The 18836-nt window shown below is 37.4% G+C and overlaps 1 protein-coding gene across 4 annotated transcripts in view; it reads right to left on the reverse strand.

Moving 5' to 3' along the window:
• The window catches only part of si:ch211-204c21.1, a 65403-nt gene that overhangs the window by 34115 nt on the left and 12452 nt on the right, over positions 1-18836 (reverse strand). For 3 of the 4 annotated variants that reach the window (XR_015491563.1, XM_087253957.1, XM_087253960.1), the window contains exon 2: positions 5807-6014. Coding sequence is in view for 3 of the 4 variants with exons in the window: in XM_087253957.1 (XP_087110083.1) it covers positions 5807-5888 (82 nt within the window). In the remaining variant the exon portion in view is untranslated. The remainder of the gene's footprint in view (positions 1-5806; positions 6015-18836) is intronic. The other variant, XM_087253958.1, reaches the window with a different exon arrangement.

The following is an 18836-nucleotide window of genomic DNA, read 5'->3' on the forward strand; positions in this document are numbered from 1 at the left end:
TGTCTGGCTCCAATTTCAGCAGTCTTTTGCGACAGTTTGTGCCCGTCAAGCAGGCGTTTTGCCCTCAAGGCGTTCAATGGGAAAAAGGGCTGTCGCGTCGTCCATATTTTTTACAGTCATTGGTGTCAACACCATAGCCTACCTGAGTATTCTTGGTGGCCATGTCTATCCCTTAATGACTACAGTCTACCCATCTTCTGATGGCTACTTCCAGCAGGATAATGCGCTATGTCATAAAGCTTGAATGATCTCAGATTGGTTTCTTAAACATGACAATCAGTTCACTGAACTCAAATGGCCTCCACAGTCACCAGACCTCGATTCAATAGAGCACCTTTGGGATGTGGAGGAACAGGAGATTCGCATCATGGATGTGCAGCCGACAAATCTGCAGCAACTGTGTGATGTTGCACGTCATTATGGATCAAAATCTCTAAGGGAATATTTCCAGTACCTTGTTGCATCTATGCCCCAAAGGATTTTAGGCAGTTCTGTAGGCAAAAGGGGGGTCTGACCCAGCACTAGTAAGGTGTACCTAATAAAGTGGCCTTTTTTCTGCTTGGGCATTTTCTGAATTATTATAACTTTAAAAGCAGATTCACATAATCCTCTAAAACATTAGACAGTAATATGTGCAAAAAATAACAAGAATTTAATTTTAAACAGACTTTCCAATTATCATGTAGTATGAGTTTAAGCAAATGAATAAATGTTTAATTAAACAGTGCCTGATTTGCATATTTAAACAAGATTTTTTTTTTAAGTTAACATTAAAAAGAAACATCATACAAAAAATGTTTGATATTATTCATACAACAATCAACTGTGGAAGTACGGTAATAAATATTAGTTCATTTTTAGCCTAAAGTGTTAAAATAATACAGGGGTGTAAAATTTAGTTCATGGAGTGCCGCAGCTCTGAACAATTTAGTTTTAACCCGTTAACAAGGGTTGAAATTAAAATCTGCAGTGTTGCGGCCCTCCAAGAATTAAGTTGGATGACACTATGCAGTTTTTTGACCTTAAAATAATGTCTCCAAAATCATTTCAGCAGTAACAACAACAACTCTGAATTAGATTAATTTTACTGTCGCTGCAACCAGAGCAGTGACCTTAAACCTTTCATGCAACTGTGCATGATGCGGGTCAGTACACACAGCCCAGCCCTTGCCAGTGGAAGTGTGCGATCTGCTTTATGGCAAACACTGTATATTTTCATCATAGCCTGGTGAGTTAGCCAACAGATAACTTTAAGACGAAAACAATTTAATATGCAAGTCCCAAAGCCAATGCCACTGCAGAGCCAGCAAAGAAACCAAAGACAGTTTTGTCAGAGGAAGTGGAGAAAAGAAAGAAGGAAAATGACTGGACATGAGCCCAAACATGAATCAGCATCAGACGATTGAACGGTTATTCAAATAAAGAGCCTCTGCCACTTTACAGCCTTATAAACGCATGACAGTTCTTGATGTATAGGCTATGGATTATATAGCCTATTTCTGTGCAGATGTTTGTAAAAAAAATTAGAGGATTTATGTGGAATGAACTCTTAACACATCAAATAAAATAACTTTTATTTAAGGTTTACAAAGCAAATCCAATTAGAACTATTAGTTTGGAAACCAAAAGTTCAGAAGCTCTCATGCAGTGCACCCATTAAAAATGTATTAGTATTAAAATATTGAACTAAAATGATTACTTTAAAAGTTGTTTTGTATTTTAATCATCTAAAAAAATGCTCATCATTTAATATTAATACTGACATTTAAATTTAACGGAATAAATATGTATTTACAGTATTTTAAAAAGTAAATAAATAAATAAAATTATGAGCTTATAAATTCTTCAAGATTTCATGTGGGCCTAGCTATAGGCTAGGTAGGACATCCTGTGTAACATGGGCAACTTTACCTGGTTTCCAAATAAAGTTTCTGTGTTTTTTAATTTGGTTAACAAATTCATGTGTGTTGCGCTGGCCACTGGAAGCTTATTCAGCAACAGTATTGCCAATGTTGTTAGCAGACAAAAGTGCTTATCCACAAGAGGGAGCATTGAGGAAAAAATGTTACATAATGTTGAAGGGGACCCATTATGCAAAAATCCTTTTCATAATTTTTTTAAACAGTTGTTTGTCGACAGTGTGTGAATATAACCAGCCTCTGATAGTAAAAATTAATAATTCATTCATTTTCCTTCGGCTTAGTCCCTATTTCAGAGGTCGCCATAACAAAATGAGCCGCCAACTATTCCAGAATATGTTTTGTGCAGCAGATGCCCTTGAATTTAAACCGAACGGCAAAATTTGCATTAAAGCCAAAGGGGCAGTTTCAATAAATTATTTGAGATGTATTTTAAACTTAAACTTAACATACACACTTAGGGCAATGGTCTCAAACTCAATTTATGGAGGGCAGCATCTTTGTATAGTTTAGCTCCAACCTCTTCCAAATCACACGTGCTTAATAGATCAAGTCTTAGGCCCCGTTTACACTAGTGCGTTTTAGTTTTAAAACGGCGTTTCAGAATGAAAACGATCGGCGTCCACACTAGCATTTCACCCAGCATTTTTTTAACAGCTCTCCGTCCACACCAAAATGCTGAAAACGCACATCACGTGACCACAAACACACTCTCGGGCCAGTGCTGCAGCCCATCTACCCAGATGAGAGCTCTGCTCATCGGACTGCACATCTCCCGCTGGATCTAATCTCACTATATTCATTAAACGTTGTATTTCATTCATCATGGTGTCTATATCTAACGACATATTCCCCGACTTTGGTCATTGGAATCTATTACTTGTTCTCAGGTAACGTGTTTTGGCCGAGCGCAAAGATAGGTTAATAATTAATGTAACCACGTACATTCTGTATATTGACTGATCGCTTGCCTTTATTTACTATAATGTATAGACTTATTTTATGTTATACTTTTATAATGGCCATTATCGATTATTAAAACTGATATTCACCAAAGAGGGTATGTTTCGCATTTTCACTGAAATTGAAAGGAGGCAGTTGTTGTAGGCTTCGTTTTGTTATAAATATCCACACAACGAAGATGACACTCATAAATGCAGCTCAACGCCTCAACATTTCTGCTGTCTGTTAAGTTGCTAATATCAAAATGAAAATAGGCAGTTCCATCATGCTTTTATTTTATTGTTGAGAAAGTGAAACAACGTCGCCAGGGTGATGTGAATGAAGTTATAAAGTGTACTGTTCCCTTTGAAGATTTACCCGGTCCTCGGTAGTCTGTTTTCCATATCAAACTGAGGTGGGGGAGACTGCAGCCTTGATCAAACTTGCGAAGTCTGAACATACAAGGAGAGGATGCAGAACTGAACTGTGTGTGGGCTACTTGATATTGAGGAAAAGCCCCAATCAGAGAGGCGAATGTCTGCAGCCCCTCCTCCGTTTTCAGATGTCTCCGTTTTCCCCCATCCACACTGAGATGGAGCAGCAGCATTTTAGGATGAAAACAGCCTCTTCAGCGTTTCCGAAACGCTCCGTTTTCGGGGCTCGAAAACTCCGGCGTAGTGTGGACGGATGGCGTAACCGTAGCAAAACTTTTGCGTTTTAAAATGAAAACGCATTAGTGTAAACGGGGCCTTAGTAGTCTAGCTCACCTTTGTTAGTTGGATCAGCTGTATTTGATTAGGGTTGGGGCAAAACTTTGCTTTCCAAACCCTCCAGGAATCAAGTTTGAGACCTATGCTCTAGGGCATGTCTGCCAACACTCCTATTGTTTCTGTATTTCGCACCCATCTCCCGCCACCCTCCCGTTTTGTTATTTCTCCCGGAAAACTCCCATAATTTCACCCTACCCCCCAGGTCCTCCAGGTCATCTTTCTGTAAAAGTCTCCAATAACAGTCTCTCAGTTGTCAACTTTCGTATAGTATCCCATCACCACCTCTGCACAAAACCCAGTCCAGGGTACCATAGTACAATTATTTTTACTTCTGGATCAAGCGCACCTGTATGCTCTGGCACAGCCTTCACGTGGTCGCAAAGCCCTCGCCATGGCTGATGCCGACGCGCACCTCCTAAAAAATGTAACTACCCCTTGCAACGACACGTAGAGCAAGCTCTGTGATTGGTAGGCTTGGTAGTGCGTGGAGTGCGGGCGGGACCGAAAGCCGTGTGAACCCATTGGAGCAAGTGTTTACAAGTGTGGAGAACTTGTGAAGGAGCTGCAGGTGGAAACTTTTTTTTTGTGTTTACCTTATGATTAAAGTTGTTTTACGTCCACCGGTTCCCGCCACTGAATGAGCTGTTTTTAGCTACTTGTGCATTAAGGTAGCGTTCAGAAAAAACAAAACACCATAGAAGAAACTTAACACAGGAACATAAAACCCCCACTGCCAGCTAGCATTTCGGAAGTGTTATTGCAGAGCAACACAAGCAGCATGCAGAAGAATAAATGCATGGCAACGCACAAGGCAGGTATAGTGGGTCACGGCAATCACTCAACGCAGAAGTACAGAATAAACCAGCCTTTAGGCTACTAACACCAACACCCATCCACCCCCAAACCTCCAACCCTGTTCTTTATTTAAATTTTTTTATTGGAGTCTCTGTGAAAACTAAAGTTTTTTTGCAACCTTTATTTTTGCGCCAATTACTATCATCCATTAGAGTATTAGACTGACTGCTTAATGTCTGCTAACACTATTGTAATGGTCCCTCAACAGACTATTCTGACCATAGTGACTACTGACTAAAGCAACTTTAAAATACTTTATTCCAGCAGCCATATCCTACAGTCTAATTATATTCAATTAACGCTCTAATGTTAGGTAATTGACACTAAGATGCAAAGTTACTTAGTCAACAGAATGCAATTAGAACAGTGACTGCAATTAAAGAGCAAACAAGGCCAAAGAGTTTACTTGTGATCTCTAGACTAAACAAAAGTAGAGGCTGAAAGGAAAATGTCACACATTCAAAAATATAGTTAAACCGGCACATTAGTAAATTCCCCATAGAAGTGCAGGACATACTGTATATTAAAACAGTTAAAAAGCCAGCAGGCTAAAAGCAATTTTTCTTATAAAACTAATAAAAAGCCTACTCATGCTTAACATTCCACAGTAAAGATTAATGCCAGAAACCTTCCAAAGAAAGCACACGCATCCTGATAAACGGATGAATTTAGGTTGAGACATAACTATTAAATCATTTCTGTCACATTCCAGCGTTGCCGTCAGACAACGAAACGGCAAACCATTCAGATTCCAGAAGGGACCATAAATCATGGATGTAATCTCGAAACGGTTTCCTTAACCAGCTCAAAACATGTCAATTCTGCGATCAAATCTGGAAACAAGCTGCCTTTTCATTCGTTCCACTGGAAAGTACAATAGATGCATTTTCAAGCTTCAAAACTCTTACGAGGGCTTAGTTTTACCTAAGAGTAGGTTCATTACATGTTTGTTGTGGATCAAGCTTGGTTTTTGGGTGCTCTGGGGACGTGGACGCAGGCTGGGAGTAGCTCACATTCACATTAAACACAGTAAATCTCAGCGGGACACTCACTTCACCACTAATGATGTGCTATCAGACACAAGTAGGTCAGCAAAGGCATCTACTCAGTTTTTGTACTTTCTCACAACAATGCATTACATATCCTCTCCTGATGATGATGTAGAAACCACTAATTAAGTAAAGGAACAAAAATGATTGCAGCCTTTCAGACAATGACTGGCTTAGCTTTGCTTGAAAACAGAAAATGGTCCGAGAGAATTCCAGTCATTTCAATTCCTCAGAGTTGTAAACTAACAAAGTAAGATGAAGGGTCACATACCCTTCTTCTTTTCTTTTTTGGAGGGCGTCTTAAAAGGTGGCTGCTCGACCGGAGGTGTGCTGGTTTCCACTTCTGCAGACATGTTTGGAGGCCAGCCTTGTGCGCATGCAGCGGGTGTGAAGACGGAATCAGTTCAGGATCAGCACTCTCTCACTCTCTCCTCTGTGCAGCTGGACTCAGCAGTGAACCATCATCAGCTGTGCCTGCGCTGGACAGGAAACAGACGGAAAGAGAAAGCAAAACAGGAAATAGATTTAGCAGAAGTTGACGAATGCAAATCGAAGACCGTCTCTGCAGCAAATGTGTTTGTAAATTCATAGAATTCATTCATTTTCTTTTCAGCCTAGTTCACACTACAGGATTTTAAACATCAGCAGATCGCTGTGCTGTTCACACTACATGTCTTGACTTTGTGTCTTTTAATCTCTGTGGTGTTCACACTACGCAACACTCCGTGAACGATCCACAAGAGGGGGGTCACACACTACATGATCTGACAACAACTCATTCCCCATCAGCTCATTCAAGCTACCAAACCACAGCCAATGAAAATTTGAGGGAGGAGTCGTCAGAAAATAGCTGAACACTATTTGCTGCTTGTGTGCTGATTACATCACTGACAGCTTTTCAAGCTTTGGAGAAAGCATTTAAAAACATCGTCAAATCAGCTGATTTATGAGCGAATTAATCACTCATCTGCAAGGTTCGAGTGGATAGATACACAGAGAGTTTTTAATTTTTGTAATTTTATAACTCTTTGAAATAAAACTAACATATTTATAATACCCTGCCGTTTTCTAACTATCAGTGTATTTCTTTCTGACTTTGTTATTTTTTTTTTATTACAAAACAGTAAAGAACTGAGCATTTCTGCCTTAAATTACCATATTAGTCAAAATGACTGCATGCATGTCTGATACTTTTCACTGAGACTTTAAATATGTGTGCATTTCCTTGCCTAGCAACTTCCTGCTAACATAAACAAAACTTTCTGATGACAAAAACATCAATTTACTTCAGATATCTTTCAAAACTGCATATTCTGTGCTGTTAAAAAGCTCCTGTTTGAAAGTGAAAATGAAAGCCAAGCCTTTAAGTGTTTTAGTATCTTAACTACATATTTATAGGCTGCATTACCAAAAAAATATTATATTTTTAGGGTAATGGTGTCATTAAATATGATGCCAGACATTCAAAGCTTAATTTTAATATCTCAATAATAGCTTTGAATGTAAATATGTTGTGACAATATGGCGTTTCATATGAGAACGGTCAGAATGAGCAGTATGGTAATTCCAATAGTTACAGATTTCTAGTTCCACTGTTAATATATCCTACTCTCATGTCTGTGCCAACGCAGAATGAAGCGAGTGCACTGATGCCCATTCTGACCAATCACAGATGTTTCTGCTGAGCTCCTGAACACATAGCCATTCAGCTCATGCTGATATGCTCTCTCATTGGCTGTAGCTCGTCACTACATCTGACCACACGTGGGGTTGAGTCGGCCGACTGCTCTGGAATATTTAGCATGCTGAATGTTGGATTTCCATCTGCGAGGTGTCGGCGACGAGTCAGCGAGCCTCGTTGATGCGTTTCTCAGTAGTTCACACATAAAGAGCGGCGAGCGCCGAGCACCCGCAGATTTCTTCCCGATCACAGCCCGATCTGTCGGCGAGCTCGTTAACTTCCAAATCGGGCTCAAATCAGGCTTAAAATCCTCTAGTGTGAACTAGGCATTAGTCGCTTTATTAATCAGGGGCACCACAGTGGAATGAACCACCAACTTATCCAGCATATGTTTTACTCAGCAGATGCCCTTCCAGCCACAACCCAACACTGGGAAACAACCATACACTCATGCATTCAAACACACACACTACGGCCAATTTAGTTAATTGAATTCATGTCTTTGGCCTGTGGGGGGAAACCAGATCACCCGGAGGAAACCCACGCCAACACAGGGAGAACATGCAAAATCCACACAGAAATGCCAACTGACCCAGCCGGGGCTCGAACCAGTGACCTCCTCGCTGTGAGGCGATTGTGCAACCCACTGCACCACAGTGCATATAGTACATGCATATTTGTTATTACATTTTCAGGTATGTTGAGACCTGTACCTACATATATCTCAGACACAGGTGTATCTCTAACTTCTTATATAGCATAAGACTTACCTGATATTTTAATAACAATAACAAAAAACCTAAATGAAGCATATTTCATTAGAACTTGAATTTCAGAAGTGTTTAATTCAAGTAGATAACTTTAGCATCACTTTTAAAGCTCATTTACAAGGTAAATTCAGCATCTGCATGTGTTCAACTGAACTTTTTGACTGACCAGGTAGTTATTATATTTGCACAGTAAAAATAAGCTTTTAAAAATATTTAATATATCTCTTACATATGTTTAGAACGTTACACCTTCCCCCTATACTTTTTAAAAGATTTAAAACTGATATAAACATGTAAAGCTTGTAGTTTGTCACTTCCTTCTAAATGGGCCAACCATTTATTCAAATCAACTCATACTTGAGTTTCCCAAATCTTTTGACCAATCATATCTTTTCTAGTATCTGATATGCCACACCCTCTTCAAGACGGTTCTCATTTGCTTTTCATTTGATGGACCTGAGCTCAACCGCTCTTACTAGCAAAGTGGTGATGGAAAAAAAAACGCTTTTGGCTGTATTCTAAAAAGGGGAGGAGCTACAGTATGTCCCTAAACTATGTGTGATTACGTCAAACATCGAATAAAAATGCACATTTCAAAGCTCTTCACAGGACCTTTCAGAAAAAGTATTAGAAGGTAAAGTAAATAGAAGATTGAGGAATAATAAGCAATAATAATTGTTTTTGCTTTGTGACTTTATTAACTAAAACTAAACTTAACTAAAAACTTTTTCTAAACATTAAAAAAGGTTAATGAATGGTTTAACATATATTGCTCATAGCAATATTGCTTCATTTAGTCAACTTTCACTTGTTCCAAACCTGTATGACTTTCTTTCTTTTGTTGTTAAATATTCTAAAGAAACCTAGCCACTGACATCTAAAGTATTTTTTTATTCTATGGAAGTCAATGGTTACAGATTTTCATCTTTCATTAAAATATATATTTTTGTGTTAAACAGAATGAAGAAACTCATAAAGGTTTGAAACCATCTAAGTGAGAATAAATAGCATAATAGTGTAGTATAAATGTTCATTTCTGGGTGAACTACCTCAATGAGAACTATCAAATGAGACCTATTTGTAAAGTTTCACAGTTGTATTTAATAGAACAGTGGTTCCCAAAGTGAACCTTGGCGAGTCGCTTGGTGATTTCCAAAAATCTTAAATATGTTAAACTATTAGAATTACCATATTTTATCTATACACAGAAGATAAATAAAATAGTATAAAATAGTATTTAATAGTTAAATTAAAAAACAACATGCAAATAAAAAGTCAGTTAATATTAAACTAAACAAGTAAATAATGACTTTAAAATTGATATATTATAACCACCTCCAAGGATAGTGATGGTCGCGAGTCACTGGAATTGTTGTTTTCGGGCTCGCAGGCTGAAAAGTTTGGGAACCCCTGCAATAGAAGACCACTCCATTTTTTTGTTTTTTTTGTTTTTACATGTAAATGTTTTTTCCATTTATTATATTTCCAGAATGCATTTCCCCAAGTAACCTAATTATGATTCAACGTTACATTTTGACCACATACAGTATGTTAAACAGTAACACACCAACAAATGGCTTTCCCATTTATTTTAGTCACAGTCTGCAGCATAGGGACAATTAATATGGCACGACAGCACAATAACTGTTGACAGATTCCAGGTCAGATGTTGATGTACAATTGTTTGGAGCAAGGTGATAACCGGCTCATTCCAGTGGACTAAATAAACCCACATCCAATGCTATAAATCAAAGTGGCTGTGCTTAAACAGAAGCTGAATAAACATCCTGGACCTTGGAGTATTTTGCAGTGGTGACTGCATTGTTGAGCCATAAACACGCTCCACTCGCTGCCTTTAACAGCACACGTGACATTCATGTTTAGAGTTAATACAGATAACCGGCTCTCCTCAAGACTTATCTGAAGTGATAGGTCACCGAGGCATTTTGTACTCTCCGACCTGTCCTTTCTTGGTGTATCTATTACAGGACCACAGTACTTTGCTTCTATCTCCTGCTGTCTCTGTGCTGCAATTATCCTGCCCTGCACCCAAAGACAGGAAGCCAGCGCTTCCCTTCCATCTGGGATCTATTCATTCTCCACCTTCTTCATACCACAGGCCAGCTATTTTTGCACATTTGTTTTCAATAAAAAAAAAAACACTCTTACGTGAAAATATTTGGAATGTTTTTACCTTCATGCTTCCATTTACCTAAGCCACCTATAAATACATTCACATTCTCCAACTCTTGTTCCTGAAAATATCCTTCCTGTAGAACATTCAAAACAATGCTGACATTATGTTTCGGAATTACAAAACAACAAAGTTTTATTGTGAACTAAAACTACACTTAAAAAAATCACCTTTGTACTTTGTTACTACTTAAAATGAGTTAAAACATGATAAAAATCCATTTTTGTAAGCTGTCTGGAAGAACTGTGTGTAGGTATAGTGCGTCCACAGTCATACTGGAGTAACAGAAACACAAAAAGTTTTTTATTTTAATTTTCTGACGTTAGGATCCAAATCCTTCCCATTTTGAGTCCCACCGCAACGTGACGTAGGAGCACCACAGCCCCATCGAAAATGAGTTTTACAAGTTTAAAACATTTTAAAACAGTGCATGTCTGTAATAAAGACAGTAACATGCCTACGTAATTCATCACCACAGCCGCAGAGTGACACACTGTAAAAAATTGCAGGGCTGCACACAATTCATTCATGGTGTCCCAACACAAATTTAGTTAAGTTAACACTTTTAACAAATTTATGTGCGGTGAACTTAAAAAAAACCAGGTTGTTCCAATGAAATCTCAAGAATTGTGTTGTTTCAGCTAATTTTAAATAAGTAGTTTGAACAAGTAAAAAGAAAGATTTTTTGAGTGCAGCACAATTATTAAAGATTATTATTATAAAAAAATATTCAGCTCAAATTTTTAATATACAAAAGAATATAATTAAATATATAAGAATATATTATAAATATATGATCTGATGGATATTTTGAGCTGAAACTTTACAGACACATCCTAGAAACACAAAAGACGAATAAATCTCGAAAAAAGGGGTAAAATAGGTCCCCTTAAAGTTCTTTTTGGGACAATTGTTTTAAGTTGAACCCACTTAAATTTGTAAAATTAATTAAGTGGACTTAATTAATCTTTGTTGGAATAACAAAAAGGAATAGTGTGTAACACTGATTTAATGTACAGTGTTCATTAAAAAAATATGTTAGCGGCTTGTTTAAACCATTTGAAACAACTCAATTCTTGAGATATTTTTGGGACAACTTAAATGTTTTATGTTCATTCCACTTAAATTTGTTAGTTATTTGATTTGTGTTGGGACAGCATTAATTAATTGAGTGAAACCCTGCATGGTTTAACAATGTACATTCATTATTTTTCTTTTCGGCTAAGTCCCTTTATTAATCCAGGGCCTCCACAGTGGTATGAACTGGCAACTTATCCAGCATATGTTTTACGCAGCGGATGCCCTTCCTGCTGCAACCCATCACTGGGAAACATACACACTCATACACTACAGACAATCTAGCTTACCCAATTCACCTGTAGCGCATGTCTTTGGACTGTGGGTGAAACCAGAGCACCCAGAACTCAGAGAAATGGCAACTGACCCAGCTGGGGCTTGAACCAGCAACCTCCTTGCTGTGCTACCCACAATCTACATATTTTTGTAAAAATAAAAAAAGATATTTGCAAATATTACGTATTAAAAACAATTACTGAACAAAATTTAGTTTTTTTTCTTGGCATTTATCTGAAATTATTTTGAATAACTGGGATCAATATCAACTAAGAAAAAACAAAAGGTACGTTTACATGTTATTGCTATTTTTAACGACCAATCAAAACCCTTTTTTTTTTTTTTTGCATTTTGCCTGTTTGTTCACACAAAACATTATTTTATAGAAATCAGGATTTAAAAATACCAGTATGTTGGGTATTTAATTAAATGTAATTAAATGTAAAACTATCCATTCTAAATAGTAATAAAATAAGATCTAAAATTGCTTGTTTCAAGTTTTACTTTAGTATTAAAGTTACCCAGATAGTCATCAAGGGCAAATATATGCCCACTTCAATGGTTAATACTGCCCACAACACATTGCCACGTTGGATGCAAATTTCATTCATTCATTCATTCATTCATTCATTCATTCAATTTCCTTCAGCTTAGTGCCTTCATTCATCAGGGCTCACCACAGAGGAATGAACTGCCAACTTATCCAGCATATGTTTTACACAACGGATGTCCTTCCAGCTGAAACCCAGAACTGGGAAACATCCATACACATTCAGACACACTCATTCACTATGGCTCTTTTAGTTTAATCAATTCACCTGTATCGCATGTCTTTGGACTGTGGGGGAAACCGGAGCACCTGGAGGAAACCCACGGCAACACGGGGAGACTCCACAGAGAAATGCCAACTGACCCAGCCTGGACTCAAACCAGTGACCTTCTTGCTGTTAGGAGACAGTGCTAACCACTGAGCCACTATGTCACTCTGATTTACATTCATTAAAATTAAAATCAAAGTGTAGAAAACCTATAAACATGGCAGAGGCACGAGATTGATGGTTAAATGGTAAGCCTTGGTTTGAATGCGTAATAATTTATATCTGCAAAAACAATGTCAAGTTTTGACACATGTGGTCATTAACTTGAATGTGTAATTAAGCAAACACACGAGAAGATTTATTTGGGTAAAAGACTCACGGCCTTAATTCATCCTCATTACGACAAGACATTATTTACAAAATAAATCTGGAGAATGTGACAAGGTGATTGACAGGGCACATAACCAAGTAACGGAACTGCCTGTTAATGATGTAGTGTGTCCTAAAGCTTGCCTGTCTACTCTTCACAAAAAGAGCTCATACTTTTAGGCATAGTATACGTAGGCAAATTGGGACGCAGCAACAGTTTTAATTTCAGTGTAAATGGCAAAAGTCCAATTTAATGAAAACATTGATATCATGGGCATGTGTATTATGGGTTCAGTCTATCCACTTGTTACTCCTGACGTAATGCCATAGATATATACACTATCGCATACGGGCTCTGAACATATGTCAATGCCGCCACATTTGTACAGTGCTCTCAGGACAAAAGACATTCAACCACACTAGTCAAGACTAAAGCCAATCTGAAGATGCTGTCCTTTTGTGCTGAGTACGCGTCTAGTAACGAGCAGACAAAGCATAAAGGCAGAACATTTCATTGGTGAGATTTCATTTCTTTTACACTTTTGTATTTTACAAACTTTTGTGCTAAACAAGTCACGTTATTGATGATCATATAATCATATGATCAAAAGCCACTGTTTTATTGTAAAACTTTTTGAAAACATCATACAAACATATAATTTCATAAAACAAATAATAATCCCATAATATTCTGTCTCTAGTGCTAAAGTTGAACTCAAGAAGCTGAGTACAGATGCAGAAGGAGTGGATTAAATAAATGAACAAGCTTATCTGTAATTGAGGGTAACATGCTGCTGCAAGAAACCATTTCCATATATTATTTTCATCTTTGTTTGTGATCTGAGTGTTTACACTTAATTGCAATTCAGTGCATATTTATATATATATATATATATATATATATATATATATATATATATATATATATATATATATATATATATATATATATATATATATATATGATAAAATAATACTATTGAGATTAATGGAACATAGCGTCCTATGACTCAAATTTCTAAAATGTATTGCGCTGTGATAACATGTTCCAATTCTCTTTAGGAGGGGGCTAAACAAAAACAGTAGTACTATCATTTAGAAATGCACTGAAATGAAAATTCTGGGCTGAAAAACAAAACTGAAAATTGTTAGTAACTATTATAAACTGAATATCATAAAGTCATCTTGAAAGACTTTTTAAATGTAACAGAGTAACTTAAATTACTTACTTACTCCCAGGGCCATTTATATCAAAAGAGATGTTTAGCCTACCCAATTCACCGAGCACATATCTTTGGACTTATGGGGGAAATCTGAGCACCAGTAGGAAACGTACACGAACACGGGGAGAACATGAAAAATTCACACAGAAATAACTGACCCAGCTGAGGCTCAAACCAGCGATCTTCTTGCTATGAGGCGATACTGATATAAAAATACAACACAATAAAATAACCACATTTTATTGACAGTAACATGTAATTGACTGAACGAAACAAGAGATGTCAATTTACCAGTGTTGGTATGATAGCATAGTAGCGCTATAGCAAGCAGCAGGCACATGTATACTACATAAACTTGAGCTGGCACTTAATTTCAACTAACTTAGCTTTTGTTTCTGGTTAGCATGTGGAGTTCTTAAATAGTTAAGAATAAAGGAATATGAACACAGGGCTTCTACAGGTTTCATCATGTCAAATTTAAGACATTTTAGGATATTTTTAAGACCATTATGAATTAAACTTACACAAGCATAAACGCTAATCATTTTTTTTTACTAATGGCCCAGTTAAAACACTAAAAACAAATGTTATTGTAAGAAAAATAAGCAAAACATATTGGTAAATAGAGTTAATGAATAAACTTTTGTTAAAACTTTAATTGAGATGGAAAGTTAGTGATTGGATAGGTCTTTTCCGGATCGGGTAGCTGTACATAGCAAAATTAAGACCTCCAACACCATATTTCAGTGAATTTAAGACTTTGTGGCCTAAAATTTTGTTTTTGAAATGTAAGAAATTTTAAGATGCGGATCACCTGGGAACAACGCACACTTAGAGGAAAATATTGAGATTTTATTTTTATTTTGACTATGGTACCAGTGCATGGTAGTTGATGCTCTAGCATTTTGGTCTATGGAGCAAACAAACCACCTCTGTGTAGCACAAATCATTGAAATGAATAGTTTTTATTGCTATTCATACCTAGACGCATCCATTTTCCATGTCAGTTGTGAAAGCTGCAGCATAGCTTTTTTTTAGGGGGTCATATTTTTGCTTCGGCACAAATATACTTTGAGTCGACAATGTTTGAGAGCCGAAAATGTTATGCATCCCTACTAATATACAATCACAGTAAGTTGTGACACTTTTAAAAAATCAAGTTAAGTGACTGTAATGAACACCATGATTTAAAAAAGCTTGTAATGTTATGACTAAACAGTGGCTATAAATGGCCATAAGTAGGCTTGGACTCGGAAACAGTATTTCATACATCAACTTAATAAGCGGATTGCCATGAGCAAGTAATTGACAACCAAAACAACAATTACAGGACCTTATGTATGCAGGTATGACAAGCAACATCACCAACTATTAACCTAGCAATCATTCATCCATTCATTTATTTATTTGTTTTTTGGCTTAGTCCCTTTTTTCATAAGGGATTGCCATAGCGAATGAACCACTAACTTATCAGGCTTATATTTTACGCAGTGGATGCCCTTCCAGCTGCAACCCAAACACTGGAAAACACCCATACACTTTTGCATACACACTCATTCACTACAGCCAAATTAGTTTATTCAATTCATGTCTTTGGACTGTGGGGGAAACCAGATCACCTGTAGGAAACCTACCCAAGCATCCACTGCGCCATCGTGATGCCCCCTGGAAATTACGATCCACCATTTTAAATGCTATAGATATGTGTCAGCAGGGATCATTTTGAGTGAAATTTCAGAGTGCTTTGTGCCTCTCCAGACATAAATATAGTTGTAAACCCATAATCAGGTTCACTCCTCACGCTGGCGACCCACCTGTAACCCCAGACCTCTGCTGGTCATCTATAACTAGTGAGCAGAATCTATTATAAGACCAAAGAGAACCAGCTGAATCCTGAATGACAGCTGCTGGAAACTGAGGGTAGACAGACTGAGCAACCTTGGCACAAAATACCCACAAATGCAGAGAGTCCTTTATAGACATGCGACTTCCCTTCCTGGCAAAAAGGAAGGATGGAAAAAGAGGAATAATGTGTCATGCTGGCAAGCTACTGGGATGTTCTAGACAGGAATAAAGTCGTGATATCTATCTAGCTTACACTCTGATCCTATTAAGTCTACAGCAACAGACGAGAGCAAACATGCTGTGTTTACATCTACCACAGTGTTACTGTTAGCGAGCACACCTAAATACTAATTTAGATACCAGACTGTGAGAATATCTGCACAGTGCTAGTTCTCACAGACATTCATGGCCACTTTTATGTGAATGCACATTTTAGTTTCAAAAGAAGCTCATGGGAAGCTTAAAGATGTCTTCAAAATGCCATTTTCTATACATTATTATTATCATCACATTCATTTATTCTGTTGTTCAAATGTTCAAGTGACACTGTTGAGATACTGACATACACTATAAAAATGAAAATCAGATTGGAACTTACAAAACATCTTAGCTTAACTGTTATAAAAGATCAACTCTTTTTAAAGGTTTGCATTTCTAGAACACTAAAACACAAGATAAATGTTCAAAGTGAATACAAATTCTAAATTGTTTAGATGAAAAAGTGTTATAAAATTGCACACTGCGTGTTATTATACCGAATTATAATAACAAATAATAGGGCTGTCAAAATGTTTTGTTTATTTAATGAATCACGATGCAGATGCGGACAATTTGTTATTGGTTCAGTAATAGACATACCTGTCAACATTGGGATGTGAAAATAAGGGGATTTCGTACGATGCCAAATTGGTCGACATCGCCCTGCACTAGTATCTATTTAAATAAAATAAAAATTATTTTAGATTTACGCAACAGATGCCCTTCCAGCTGCAACGCATCACTGGGAAACACCCATACACACTCATTCACATCCACCACAGACTGTCTTTGGACTTGTGGGGGAAGCCGGAGCACCTGGAGAAAACCCACATGAACACGGGGAGAACATGCACACTCCAAACAGAAATATCAATTGATGAGCCGAGGCTCGAACCAGTGACCTTTTTACTGTGAGGTGACAGCGCTACCCACAGCACCACCAAAATTGTATTCTTTTGAAATAAAATTTAAAAATGTGGCTGGAAAGCATTGTCAATGAATAATAATGCACAGTAATATCGATATAATATTTAAACGAATCGCTAAAATGATAATCATTACCAGACTGAACCATGAGACCATAGGTGCACACCATTAACAGATAGAATCATTGGCTACATCCGAAATCTCACACTTTCATACTATTTACCTTATTGTCCGTGTATGAATGGGCGCAGCCATCTGAATCTTTTTGGCTCGAGACTTCCGGTCTTATTCACTTCATTCATTTTTAGACATTAAAGACAGCTGTTTTGCTGCTTGATGTTGCAAACTGATATTTGCTTATTATATTATTCTATTTTGTCTGTATAGTCATGCAAACGCTTGTTTGTAGAGCAAGTAGTTTGACCGTTTTCTGTGGTTTATTATTCCTAGCAATTTCTGCCATAGGCAACTGAATCGTAGCTCTAAAACAATCGCAAAAACGAGCGTACTTCCACATTGAAGAATAAGGATAATATAGTACACTAAAAACAGTATGCAAGCCGAGTAGGCTTTCTGAATTCATAAAATTTGAAAAACAGTATTTACTGTAACAGCATGACCTACTACTTTCAGTGGGATTCTGAAGTGCGCATCCGATGGACACTATGCTATCCCATAATGGACCACGTTAGAAAATTCATAAATGGGAGTGAATCGACGAAACTGACATGGGTAGGTCATGTGATCATGACTAAGTGGTGGATGTAGTACGTCTGAGTTCTATTCCTACTACTCACATTCATACTGTATAAAATAGTGGTCCTCAACCACCGGGCCGCACAAGAAATCATGAATTATTTACTTTTTATTTATTATCTGAACAATCTTTTATTCTGAAAAATCTTTTATTTTGAGAATCTTTTATTTTGAAAAAGGACTGTATACTTTCGGTTACATCTCGGTTACCTGAGCGCCCAAATTTAACCCACAAGCAGCAAAATGAGTAAGAAACAGACATCTTTGGAAAGGGTAAAGGCCCAGTGAAGAACCACAAAGTGCCAAGGAATGAATCCGCAACCCATTTGTCAACAAATCCGGTAAATGCACAATGTCTGTGCAAAATGATCAACTGCTGGAGATCGCAAATGACAAATGACTTTTCTAGAGTTTGCGCAAGTTCATTATTTCCAGTGGAGGTGCGCAGCTTGCACGCATCCAGTTGAATGAATCCCCCAAACGCACCGTGAGTCACGTGACAAGAACTGATCGATCAGCATACTTTGTATGGAATATACACAGAACACCCAAACACTGCAGTGCTTTGTAATTTTCTCCAAAGACAAAACTTGTATCAGTGTGACAGCAATGTTTTGTCAGCATGTCATCCTCTGATTAAACGATTCATGGCCGCCTAGCAACCTACAAACCACTGCACCCCCCTCCCCGGTTCGAGGTAAAATTGTCAAGGGCTGACCGGTAAAATGTGATAAAAAGGTTGAGGACCAATGGCATAGAACATACTTTTCTATCAGTAGTGTGGTAAATTCAAATGCACTACCCACTGAGTAGTAGGCAATTTCTGACGCAGCCTCTGAAACACAGTGTCTCATGTTTTATCACTTTAACAGACCACACAGTGTGAAATGGTTTTAAAGTAAAAGTTGTCATCCAGCTGTTGCTTGATTTTGGAGCTTGTCCAAGGTACAGAAATCCATTAAACCGGAAACATCAGGGGAAAAATTGTAAACATTGGTAGGAGTTAGTTAGTGTTTCAAAATAACATCCCTATAGACCGACCTCACACTACACCTAGTGTTTTACCAACCTACTTCCCTAATGCTAGTGCAAGTAAAACATCCAAAT

This window comes from Danio rerio, chromosome 5 (genome assembly GCF_052040795.2).
Source record: "Danio rerio strain M-AB ecotype USA chromosome 5, GRCz13ab, whole genome shotgun sequence".
Classification (NCBI taxonomy): Eukaryota; Metazoa; Chordata; class Actinopteri; order Cypriniformes; family Danionidae; genus Danio; species Danio rerio.